This window comes from Apteryx mantelli, chromosome 1 (genome assembly GCF_036417845.1).
Source record: "Apteryx mantelli isolate bAptMan1 chromosome 1, bAptMan1.hap1, whole genome shotgun sequence".
NCBI lineage: Eukaryota > Metazoa > Chordata > Aves > Apterygiformes > Apterygidae > Apteryx > Apteryx mantelli.
This window is the reverse complement of record NC_089978.1, coordinates 134,213,179-134,226,532: the sequence shown is the minus strand read 5'-3', so window position 1 is coordinate 134,226,532 and position 13,354 is coordinate 134,213,179. Positions and strand designations below refer to the sequence as shown.

The 13,354-nt window shown below is 37.9% G+C and overlaps 1 protein-coding gene across 6 annotated transcripts in view; it reads left to right on the top strand.

The window, feature by feature from the left end:
• MAN1A2 (mannosidase alpha class 1A member 2) overlaps positions 1–13,354 on the top strand; it is a 159,543-nt gene that overhangs the window by 65,137 nt on the left and 81,052 nt on the right. For all 6 annotated transcript variants that reach the window (XM_067302575.1, XM_067302560.1, XM_067302567.1 and 3 more), the window contains 2 exons: positions 6,899–7,017; positions 9,451–9,531. In XM_067302575.1, the coding sequence (XP_067158676.1) occupies positions 6,899–7,017; positions 9,451–9,531 (200 nt within the window). The remainder of the gene's footprint in view (positions 1–6,898; positions 7,018–9,450; positions 9,532–13,354) is intronic.

Sequence of the window (13,354 nt, the reverse complement as noted above, 5' to 3'; positions counted from 1 at the left end):
TAACTGGAAGCTTGAGTTGGCCTCTAATGGCTTCGGTCCTCTTAGATTCCCTTTGAAGAGCGATTCCCACAGTTAGACGTATCAGTAATCGAAGTCTGCAATTCTGCTCCAGCAGAATATTCTGCTTGTGGTAGGTGATGCCTATCCAGGGCCCTGCAAAAACAAAAACTGGATAAGGGTTGCTATGATATCTGTACTATTTCTGCCACGCAAGGGCTGTTTGGATCTTACGATTTTGTCTGTTGTTAGGATCGTTCCATTGGTCCTGCAGTTTTGAAAGTGAAAGCATTTTCCTTTCATCCAGATCTCAGGTCTCTACGCATGACTTGCTAGGTTCTGGGTATCTCATGCTTATGAAGAGAAATTGGCTTTCTACGGTGTAAAATAGATTATTTCTGTAGCAGGGATGCCTTGATATGGAAATCTTTCCTATTTGTATAACACAGAAGCGGTTTTCTTCAGTAATAGCCCAAATGCTCTTACTATATCCAACTAATCTTTCTTCCTCAAGTAATCTTGCCAGTTTCTCTAGCTCTCATATAAGCATAGTTAGTAGTGGTATCTGTAGGTTGTCCTCGTAAACGAGGATAAGAGTGTCTAATAGATTTCTGTGTGTTTTGTCACTGCTTTAGGAGATATTAAATTCCTAGCTTGATTGTAAAGGGACTGATGAGCATCCCACTTTTGGGTTTTTCATCTGTTGTCGTTTCTACCAGCTAATAAAACATTTCCTTTTGATCATTGTGTAAGATAGAATGGTTAGAAGGGTTATATGTATGTATTAGGCCTATTGTGTATGACTTTCCCTAGAGATTGAGTGACCTCAAGCTAATTTTTCCACTTAGGCTGGTTTCCTTGGCTTGTGTTGTTGCAGTACCATTTTGACCTACAGTGCATTTTGAAAATGAGATATCCGCTTGAACTGCCTTTGTTCCCTTCAAGTCTGGGCATCTATGTTCTACCTAACTGGAGATCTTTGTGTCAAAGTCATGGTGTGGATCCATACCTTGCCTTTCATTAGTCCTTGGTGGAAGCTTTTGGGTCAGATGCAAACTTTGATAGGGAACTCCTGTATCAGTCTTCAAATAGACTCCAAGCAGTTCCTCCTGTGTTAGAATACAGGAAAACAGAGGCTGAAAGGGAAAGAAAAAATGATTGCTTTCTATAGTTGTAGTTCTTTGGAATCTGTTGGCCTTACAAATTCCACTTTTGCCTTCTCTTCTGAGCCTGATCTCCTGCTCAGCCCTCAACTGGGGTAATGAGATCCCCTGTGGAAGTGTTGTTCAGAAGTAGTAATGAGATTTGTGCGCAGTGCACATCCATTGAAGAAAGGAGTCTGTATGGACATCTCCAATAATCAAAGTTTCTGTGAAGTACCTATTTAATGATTACTTTCAGCTCAGAGTATAAGACTTAACTGACATACAGTTTAATTTGTCATCTTGTTCTTTATTTACTTAATGTGGCTATGCATCTCAAATCTTTGCAGTCTTTTCTGGTCCTAACTGATCTAGGTTACTTCGCATATTTTCTTTAGTACCTCACTGCTCAGTCTCTTCTGTTTCCACAGAATAAATACAGTAAGCAATCCTGTAGCTGGTATCATACTTTATGAATCTCAATTCTTAACCTTATATTATAATGGAATTGGCTATTTATTCTTTTCATATTCCTTTTTGTCATGGAACACATGACAAAGATTTGTGTCTCCATATTTTAGTAGTCTCTTGTGAGATTTTTAAAAGGTATAAATAAACCAGTTCTTCATCTAGCACTTTTTCAAAGAATTGTAGATAGACCGTTTTTCGTTCAGTGACCCTGACTGTATAGTCATAGGATTTGCTAGATTATCCAGACAGTGTAGAGAATGCATTTGCTATCAAACGAAGAAATTATTTGTCTAATCTCAGGAAACCGAAGTCTGCCTAAATATAAATCTGACACTTAATATTTTGCAGTCCTTTGGAATATTACTCTTGCTTAATGAGAGAGTGCCTGATTTTGTTAATAGTTTAGCTATTTCACACTTAAATTCCTTCCGTTAGCTCGTGATGTCATTCTGTTTTATTTAGAAAAACGAGTATTGCATTCATTAGGCAAACTTCATTAAATTTGGAATTCAGTCAACTAGAACTGTAATTAGATGGAGGAGAAAATTCCTAATCTGACACAAAATGGAGACCTTTTGGTCATTATCTTCTGCAGCATGAGCAACTGAGCCTTTGTACTGAACAGAGGCAGCCCTTGGGAGGAGTGCCTTCAGCCAGAAGGGTTATTTTCTATTGTAATTTGTTTAATTGTTTTATAGCCTTTTTTACTACAATGAGACATCTGTTCTCCTCTCTATCCTGAGAAATAATAGTTCAAATTGGTTGAAGTGGTAGTAAGCTGTGTTTACTCCTCCAAGCTATTATCTCACTGTTTACAATTACTTTATTACCTTTCAAAGGACACCTTAAGCGATTTAAATCCACAAAGACTATCCTCTTGTCCTTTAAGGCAAAATTTATGGATCTTAGCATGGCTATGAAATGGAAATACATGAATAGAAAATGATTTCTCTTTGTAACTTTAGACTGAATGGTTTGAATCAGCAGCAGGAGAGGGAAGTATTAGCTGTCTATCCATTGTAGTCTATTGTTTTCCCAATAGCACTAAGTGCAGTTCTAATGCAGGCCAGCGATCTTCAAACATGTAAGGTTTCTTCCTGTTTCATATTTCAGATGCTGCCTTGCTGGCTGTTCAATTCATTTTAAGATGGAGGAAGGCAGCTATACCAGCATCATTGCCTATTCTGGTTAGGTTGTGAGCTTCTGAAGAAAAGTTCAGCAGAGGTTGTTTGTATTTAGGGACAAATTAAGAATGACTTCCCCTCCACACAGACAGCTAGAGTCCTCCAAGAAAGCAGCTGAGAGCGAGTAATGCTCTTTGTATCTCTCCCCCAACCTAGTGTAGCCCACAAATGGTTGTGCCTCTCTTGAAACATGGAGCAGCCAGTGTGTTATGCCTCTCATCCTCTGGGTTGCCATGTGTTCAACTCTACCCTTTATTCTTGTAGGCATGAGACTTCTGGGAGTAGGGATTCCACGTTAGGCTCTTTCCCCCTTTATGGGAGACTTCACTTGCTTTGTGCTGCCTGATGGATCCTAACGAAGGAAGATTGGCTAGACAATCTGTGACGATATATTGATTGTCATCTCTTGACCTTTTGGAAATATGTTCAGCTCAGCAGGTTTAAAAACCAAAGACTGCTCTTTGGAGTCTTCCTCAAGGAAGAGGTGTTGGAGCGCAATATAGGATTAGTTTTCATAAGTTTAAGGAAAAAAGGAAAAAATGCCTGAACTGCTGTGAAATAGCAGCATATTTATGAATAAGAAAGAAGAAAAAAAAATTATGGTTTAGGATACAAATGCTATTCTAAGGAGTCCCTTGTAGGAAACAGCTCTTACGTGGAATATAGAAGATATAACCATAGTGATCTCCATCTCCAGAAATAGGCAGCTGTCACTGCTCAGGGAAAAGGCAGGTGTGAACAAAAGGGGCTTTGCTCAGCAGTGTTTTATGGAATGTTTGTGCGTCTATGAAAGACAGGCATAAAAGATGAGAGGAACTGAAAGAGGCAAAAAATAAGCACGAGGAAGAGCTTGAACAAATGATGGGAATGTGGTCCAGACAAAAGTTAAGAGTATGAAGCTACACCTGTGCTTGATTCTTTGGGGTGAAAAATACTGCGCAAGTGTATTTTGCTTTATAAGATTGAATTAACTTATTCCTGTGGCTGCAAACAAGGCTGTTGGATCTTGCATGAAACAGGTTGTCAGCCAAACTCTATTAGGGACTACTAGCTTAGATGGGAGTTGTGTATGGGGTTGAGGGTTGGCTTAAAAGGACTTAAAACTGTGAGGATGAAATCCAATTTCCTGTCTGTATTTGTTGAAGTCAAATTCCATTGCTTTTCTTTATTTGATGCCATGGTACATATTTATATATAACCAGCACAAATATCTCCCTAAAAGAGACAGGTATTAACACTTGTTAAATTAAAAAGATGAGAAACGTTAATAAAAATAATCTTAAGGTTTTGGAAAATAACTACAGAGGAAAATGGAAGTGTACCGTGAAGGGCAGTGTCAAAAAACTGTGATTGTGTTACTAATCTATTCAATCAAAAGCACCTACATTCAGAGAAGTCAGAAGAAAGTTTCTTTGCAACCTTGATTCTGTCTCTAGTGCCTGTGTGCTGTGATCATTTAATTATTTGATCAATAAATATTTAAGACTTAAGCCAGTTCTTAAAAAACAAACAAACAAAAAACCCCCCTGATTTTTACATCTCTCAAATGTTAATTGCTTTTCTTAGGTAACACCTTGGTCACATTAAATTCTTTTGATTATATTGTTAATTATCAAACGTTCATGAGCCTGAGAAGAAAGTAGCCCTAAGGGGGAGCTGAGAAGATGTGATTTAAGAAATCTTTTTTTCCCCCATTGAAATAACCACACTGGGGAAGAACCAGAGTGTTTTGTTGTTTTTCTTATTCAGTTCTGTGAAAAAATCACTTGCTTTTCTTTTCCTTGGGATGGGTTTATATGGCATGGAAAAATTAATTGGCAGAGTAGGTTGCTGTCTTCTGCAACACATGATGTGATGGTGAAAGTAAAAAATTCTTCTTCGTTAAGAATATGCACTTATAATTCAAAATAATTCGTCTTGTCCTCAACCATAATTGTAAACAAATCATTAAATATAGTTGCCTTTCAAAATGACATATAACCCTGGCATACTTTTTGCTTGTGGAAGAATGATACTGAAATGTTAGATGCTTGTAGTCATTATGGACAATACAAAACTTCTTACTGCATTTTTTTAATACAGGCATCCTCTTATGCTTCTTGCACTTCCAGTTGTCTGGATAAATCGGTGTTTTCTGACAGCCAATAAGAAGTCACTGGAGTGCCTTGCTCCTTCTCTTGGGAGCACTATGCGTAGTAGGAAACCAAACCTGAGGAGACTGTGCAGCGACTCCCTCATATCGTTCCATCAGCCTGGGATACATTAGGAAACTGTGGTGGTTTTGGTAGATTCTGTGGAGAGCTCTGAGTTCAAACTTCTCTGACTTTTCGGCTCTCAATCTCTGGCTGTGTGCATCCATTGGAGTCATGACATGGCAAATTATTGTGGGCATTTGTGCTTTCGTGGCTCTTCTTTCATGTTTCTGTGCAGAGAATGCCATAAAAAAAGGTTGTGTAAATTTGTATTTTTCAAGATGCTTCCTGCAGGGCTGGAAAGTACGTATTCCCATGCCTAGTATATTGCTGTACTCACTGGTGGGCACTTGAGTGTTTGCTTCTGAGATCTAGAAAAGTGTGGATGATAGTACAATGGTACCTGAACTTTTTTTTTTTCCACGAGGGGGGAATGAACCCATCCCTGTGCGATGTACTCTTCTCCCCCCATGCCCATTACAGAATATGAGAGCTTCCTGATGTGGTTATGGCTGCGCTCAAGCTTAAATGTTCTTATTTTTTTGAAACTGTTACAAGACAACTGTTACAACTTTCAGAATTCCCAAAGCTCCCTATTGATACGAACACCTTGTGTTATGGTCTGCTTTCCATATTTTTTAAGTGGCAAATTAGAGGTTAACTGACATGTCATGGACATGGAAAGGTAGGAAGTAGGTGGCTATTGTAGCTCTAATTCAAGCGGTGGTCCACTTCTGTGCAAATGATGGGATTCGGCACTTCCATGAAAGTTTTAGTATGTCCTTCCAAACCTTACAGTACTTACGCACCACAATGAATCCATTTTCTGAGAATTATAAATATGCCTGGTGGCCAGTTTGCTAAAGGTTATGTATTCTATTTAATCTTAACAAGTATAGCATGTCCTGACGTGCTTGAATATTCTTAAACAAAATAGACTTAAGGCTTTTCGTATCTAGTTCAAATTCATTAAAAACAAATGCACACCTATTTTTGAGGAAATTGTTTACTTTGTTATAAAAACTGTTGTGTTTAATTTTTATTATTCAGGGAATGAATCCCTGAAAATGGAATTAAGCTTCCATGTAAGTATCAGTAATTTAAGGGTTTAAGAGAAGTACAGTTGGGGTGGTAAGTTAATTCAGTTATTGTTATTCTTGAGGGAGGGAAAAAAAAGAAAACTCTAAACAGGTAAAACATAAAGGAATGAATGGAAACAACCTAAGCAGCAAGACTGTCTCCCTTGTACAAACCAATGAGATGCTCATCAGCCAGCTAAATTGCTGCTGTTTCAAGTGAATGGCATTTTAGGGTCAAGCATCACTGGTTTTTATTCAGCTTAAGATGCTACACTTTACATGTTGATAGTTCAGAAATTCATGAGCGCCTTGCAGAGTCCCTGCAATAGGTAAAGTGAACATCTTGGGGCTGTGACTTTATCAGTGAGGCCAAGCCAGGGCATCCATGCTCATTAGCTCCTGTAGTAATGTTGGGAAATATTAGGCATTACTGCAAATACTGATCACTTTATCTTGCGTATGTTATACTTTTCTGTCCTCAAATCCCTAATAGCCTCTTGAAGCTGCATGTCTTTCTATCCTTTTTTTTTTTTGGTCAAAGTAGAGTTGCTCGTGTTCTGGTTAGTAGAGCAGATGAGAGGGATTCTTCTGACTTTAGTCTCCTTCTCTCCCCAGAATCCAAATGATAGCAGTGTCCTGAAGCTTTAAAAGAGAAGTGAGATGTAGCTGCTAATTCCTTGCTCATTTTGACTATTCCTCGTACTGTTCATCTCTGTAGTAACTTTGTTTTGTTACTGCTTGGGTTATTTTCTCTTGCTTTTGATGTTTAAGAAAAATAATGAAATAGTCACTTGTAATAGAAATCTTTTTTTCCCCCTCCCCACCCCCTTTAGGAAACTCACAAATGGGTGCTACCATAGTAGATGCATTAGATACTCTTTATATCATGGGGCTTCATGATGAATTCAGAGAAGGACAAGAGTGGATTGACAAAAATCTTGATTTCAGCGTGGTGAGTAGAACTTGTCCTAATATTTCTCTAGTCCTTTTCACTGTGTTCCTCCTCAGGGAAGGTAGAAGAGGTCTTTCAGCTGGAGCTTAAAAAGCTTATTCAAAGTATCAGAAGTTCAGGTGTACACTTTCAGTTTACAGAAGTTCTCTGTGTTTAGAACTTTCTGTACTTTGAAAAAGAACTTTCACACTCTTCTAATTAGAGAGATATGTCTATATATTGTATTTTCAGAGTACAAATTATTATTGGATAATGGAAGAAAAGGAAAGTGGTCCATGAGAAACAACAGTGTCTCTACAGAAGAAATGAATGCAAAGTAAAGTCTAATCAAAAAATCAGCCTTTAGTAGCTGATAGTAGCGGCAAATAATGGAGTTATGAAAGACAATTTTCCCCAAACCATGGTGTATAAATTACTTAACATTACAGTCTAGGTGTTTTCTTCCCCCACGTTATTAAGATGTTTTAACAGTAAGCCAGAATGCCATTTGAGTGTCCTTCATTTGCTCATAGGTTCAAAATCAATCAGAAGAATTTTCCAGTTGGTTATACAGGGTCTGATATTTGGACATTCTTCTTTTATACAGAGTTCATTAATGTTAAATAGAAGAAATGACTCTATTATGTTCTTATTAGGGCTCTTAGCACTAATTTGGGGAATATTTCATAAACTGTGTGACAGAATTTGTATTTCAATCCTTGGACTTGCCCTATGGTTCCAAAAAGATTTTTGCACTCAGTAATGCACAAAGGGAAACTTTGGTATGCAGTTGGAGTTGAACAGATGCTTATTTTTGTTCTTATATTAAATCCTACATTTCAGAAAAGATTTGTTTTCTTTCATACATTGACTAAGTGGCAAACACTACAGAAATTCTACTCTCTGCTCCCCCCTCCACCCCCCCCCCAATACTGCCAGATAATTATACAGTCTAAAACTGAAGACTCTACATATGTCAGAGACAGCGTAGGCATAATGGTATTGTTGTGACTAAGGACTAAATTGTTTCCTAGTTTTATTCTGGACTAAGGCAATCTCAATATAAATTTGCAGATTTAATCTTGTATTTGTTGAAAAAATTTTTACATGATCCACTGGGCTTAAATTATAGCTTCCCGTGTATCAACAACATTTCTGAAGGTTAATGAGTTGTCTTATTTATATGAACCTTATATTGTTCAAAGTAGAAACAAACTCTTCTTAAGAATTGTTCTTAAAGTAAAGTTACTGTTCCTTTTGGATAATTTTACTGAGAAATAGAAGTCATTGGTTTCACTATACGTTTTTGCTTGTGTTGTTTATATCTGTAGTAGGTATTAAATGGAATCACACATTGCTTTGTTGATATTTTCTATATGTGAATAATGATACATCTTTCACTAAAATCATACATTTTTTAGATATTTCAAACTTTAGTCTTCTAAGCATAAACAGTATTTAACTTTTTCATATTATCTCTCTGAGATAAGTAGTATGTGCTTTTGGGATATGTGCAAAATGCCTGATACAGCCAGAAGTGCCACAGAAAATTAGAGTGGAGGGGAAAATACTGGTAAATATCATGTTAGCTGCGTGCTAACTGCTAGAACAGCTTGTACAGTGTAAATTCTAGTGACTTTTCTGGGTAAAAGGAAAGCATGCCTTATCTCAAAAGCCTTTATTAAAAATATACACTTCTGTGTTTAACAGATTGAATGGATAGAAGTTTATGGGAGAGACCAATGGGGTATATGCAGGCAAGGGAGTGAATGGGGGTCAGTAGGATGCAGAAAGGTGATAAAACTAGCTAGCTTCTCTTAATTTTCCGGAGCAGGTTAAATGAACCCAAATGTACTAGTGAATTTAGCCCAAATATATTAAAATGGAGGGAGGCAGTAATATGTTTTATGCTTTTGAGTTTCTCAGTGGTTTGCAGTACATATTGTCAGAATATTAAATATACGAAGGCTATTCTTAGTTGGAAACTACATTAAAATGGAGCTGAATTTGAGATTATACATGGGTAAGTCAGGGTAAGAAAGCACATTACAGGAATTCTCTAATTATGCTTCTATTCTGTTTTAAACCCAGAAAATTCACAGATGTGGTTAAATATAAGAAAAAGTAAGATGTGCTGAGTTATGGGAAGGTACAGTCTTTGCCTTCTCTCCTACCATCCCCCAAAGAACTTGCAATTTGTAGTGGTAATGTAATTGGAGAGCAGGAGAAAAACTAATTTGATTTTTAAAAATCAGTTTAATTTCACACTAGAGGCACTACTCACTGACATGAAGATTTACACAGGAATGCCAATATGGATTTAGATAGTGGCACAGTGCAAACCCCTGCATGCTTATTGGCTTTGGATATGTACTTTCCTCTGCCTTGTGTTTTTTTTGTTCTTTGATTAGGGAGCTTGTTAAATATTTACTTTTTTTGTTTTTCCTCTTTCAGAATTCCGAAGTGTCTGTTTTTGAGGTAAATATTCGCTTCATTGGTGGTCTTCTGGCAGCATACTACCTTTCAGGACAAGAGGTAAGGAAACTGGAAGGTGTCTGTGAGATTTCATGTAGTCTAGCAAATAAAGGTTGCATATGAAAAATTTTTTAGAATCTTGGTTTCTCCACAGTTTGCAAACTAATTTTACAAGCTTGTTTCTGTGCAGCTCTAAGCTAATTGGAAACCCTTCATTAGAACTTTGAAATGCCTCATTTGTCAAGGTGTTTTCAGAAGATGTCCACTTCAATCTGAAATGTGAAGTTCCTAGGTTTTAGTGCCAACAATAACTCATTTTATCTACAAAAGCAGAAATTATAGTTTTGTCACTTGTCCTGCAAAGCTGCAGGTTTGCTTCACAAAAGTCTTAGAAAATCTTCTTACCATTTTCTCAGTGACAAATTAAAAAATATCAGGTCAAATTCATCCCACTTTTGAAACTTCTGTTAAAAGATCTTGAGGATTAGTACTTCTGAGTGCTTATCCAAATCCATGCTTATATTGAAAGGGAGCATATACCCAAACACTTGTGATCCTGGACTACTTTGTTTTAGTAGTATCATTACTGTGACCTCATGCCCCATTTCCTCTTATACTTTAACAAGGATGGAACCTGACCCAGCCTACAGATTAAGTCATAGCTTTTCTCATGTTTTAACAGCTAGCTGTCTTTCAGTTGATCTGTTGCCAGTGTCTTTGATTTTGTTAATTTATTTTGATCCTTTTTTTTGGTGGCCCCTCTGTACTCCTCTACCTAAAACATTAGGCTTTCAGCCATATTTCATGGGTTTGATCCTTTTCCAGGTGTCCATACTGCTTATCTCTCTTGGTTTAGGGGAGGACCACTTGCCTGTCCACAAGTTCAGAGATTATACCAGAACCCTAAAAGGAACCAGCAGAAACTCCATATTTGTTATCTTTGTAATTCTTTGGAATCATCCTGGGACCCATGAGTTTTCTCTTGTAGGAGTGTCTTGTATTTGGAAATAGAGCACACTGTGACAGAGCACAAATCCATTGCTTATCTTGAAATAAATTGTTAATTCACTTTTCATCAAGTATTGCTGCTTCACCTTCTTTACTGTCCACACTCTCCAAGCTCCACCTTGTCCATATTAAGATCAGCTGCAAGCACTCCTTCCTGCTGCACTAATTTACATAATCTGTTGTAGGAGGCCTGAAGAAAAGGAAAAGAACAGAATTTTGCCACTCCGTCTCCTTTGTAGCAACCTAAGTGTTGAGCTTGTGTTCATGGCAGCGAGTCTTTCTGTGCCTGTAGAGTCTGTCAGGCTTGATCTTGCACCAGAGTTTCCTGGGATCTCAGTAAGTGTTTTACCCTCAGAGTGGCCCTATTCCCCAGTGCTAAGGGTTGGCCTTTTAACTCTGATCACGTTAAGTACTTTGTGATCACTGAAGCCTTCAAGCATTGAGTAGAACAGTCCCACGTCATCTTTTTGGATATGAACGTTGATCCTGTTTCTGGATAACTTACTCAAACTGAAGCATGCTTCTTGGAGTTAGCTACTGTGAATATGAAAAACCACAGAGGAAGAACAAAGATTACTTATCAGTTACTGGATTTATTTGTATAGATCAATACTATACCTATGCACAAGCACAGTATCAAGAACTTCTTTGCCTTAGTATGCAGATGAGTGCAGCCATGCTTTGCCTGGATTCATAGGGCTGAGTATTTTCTCTTTCTGTTGCTTCTAAGTGCTAAGCTCCTTTGCTTAAAGAGCTTTCATCAACATGTTTTATTTCTTTCCATCTTAGAAGGCTTTTACCCTCCATCTTCCCTGAATTTTGACCACTGGGCTGACTCTTTTGCCTTTTTAAAATATTTTTATGGCATCAGGCTCTCCAATGGATCTTTAACACTTCATGACTTGTGGTAGAAGATTATTCTTGTCACGTGACCACATTTACTCTCTATTTTCCAAGAGAAGAGCTCATCAACAAGTGTTCAGACTGCCTGCCTTTCACATAGTGTGGCGGACAGAACTGCTTTTGTTACCTGAGAGATTACTTCATTTGCCAAGTTGGATGACTTTTGTGCAATTTGTCAGCATGGATAAGATAAGCAAGGAAGTCTGAGACTTTTCAGTGATTGAGCCCAGAACAGAGACACCTGCCTCTGATGAAAAATCTTGGAGTCAGTCATTTCCTAGTTAAACTGTTGGGCTGGTTTGAGATGTGATATTTCCAATCTGGTCTTCTCTGTGCTGTCCCCCAGAAAGAAAGGTTTTCATCGGCTCTGGCTTGGGCCATGTGTCATTCCTTTTCTACTGCACTCAGACATGTGAGGAGGCACTTCTTAGCCACCGTTAAAACAAACAAATCTGATCTCAAGCATTTGGATATTTTACCCACTCAGGTCACAAATATGCACATGGGGCTGTGCATCTGAGGACATCCCTACCTATTCGTAGGTATCCTTCCTTTGTTCATCAAACAGTCATTTAGTTGCTGATTTTCTCTTCCCATCTCTTCATGATGTTCCATACACCATCTCCCTTCCCCCAAACATCTGTTTCTCTAAGATTTGCTAGATCTTGGTTTAGGAGTCTGTCACTTTCATTTCTTTATTTTTGTACAGCTTGTCTGGTATATTGAAAAATAGGTCATGTACGTAGAACAGGCCTCTCAATTAATTCCGCTTTTTTGCCTTTAACTTACATAAAATCTGCTTAGGTCAGCAATGGAGAGTTACTGCTGCTTAACTGTTATAAAACCTGTTCTAATTTTCTTTTGATTCCTATCACTTAGTGCTGATAAAGATGCTGAACTGACAGCCTTAAAAGAAAGCGTCCAAGGCCTAACCTTGGTTGTGACAGTTCAACCACATTTAAGTGGCCACATTTGGAGAACTTGTTAATCAGCATGGTTTATCTATGTGCTTTCGCCCTTTATGGAGAGGATAATTGTGCTTGATAGGGTTTTGTCTGATTATGATTCATCATGCTAGATACTGATCATGATTTAAAAGATACCTAGCTATTAGTTCAGGTAAAATTGTCCTCCTTACTGCTGTTTTTAGAAATATGTTAATTTTTAATTATTTATTTTCTCAGAATGACGTGACTCTGTCTCCATGGTGTATTTCAGTTGTCATATTACTGGTATTTCTTAGATGAATTTCAACTATGATCAGGCTTTTAATGATGGGAGAGCTGGTTAAAGAGGATGGCAAAATTTAACAACCTTCACGATAAGACTGTATTGCTGTCCCTTCTTTCAGTAACAGTTCTCTTGTGTTCACTCACAGCAGTGGATGGGAAAATAATGAAATATACTTCCTTTACAACAAGAAGTGTTGCTGTTTTAGCAACTGGCAGCTTGGTTTAAAATTCCGTAGGCTTGTCCAGTCCATTGTAGAGTCACAAGCCTTTTTTTATTTGGCACGTGACCCTTCCAAAGGCTCCAACAGCCCAACCTGTTACATTTGGGAATTTTTGCTGGACTTCCTTGGGCAAGGAGCATGTGAAACTATAGTTTGAGGAGTGTGTGTTTTCATGTCCCCTTGGCCAAATGGTTTGGTTTGTATTGCCTTATTGTGCCATTCCAGTAATGTAGAGGAACAAAGTTGTTTCTCTGTCTAGGTGGCAATTCTCCTGGTTTGGTAAAATCACAGTCTTCGTCTAGAGTGCTTTATGAACCAAAGAAAAACGGAACATGGCTGTGAAACTTGACACAGTAGGAATTCTGCCCATACATTTTGTTTCAGTCTCCTCAAGTTGAATGAAAATTGAAGGCTTCTGGTGGCCAAGGTAGGAGTAGGTCTGCAATCTGGGAGGGTCTAGTTTAAATCTTCTGTGCAACAAGAAATTCTTCCTGTCTGACTGTGGACAGGCCATTCAGC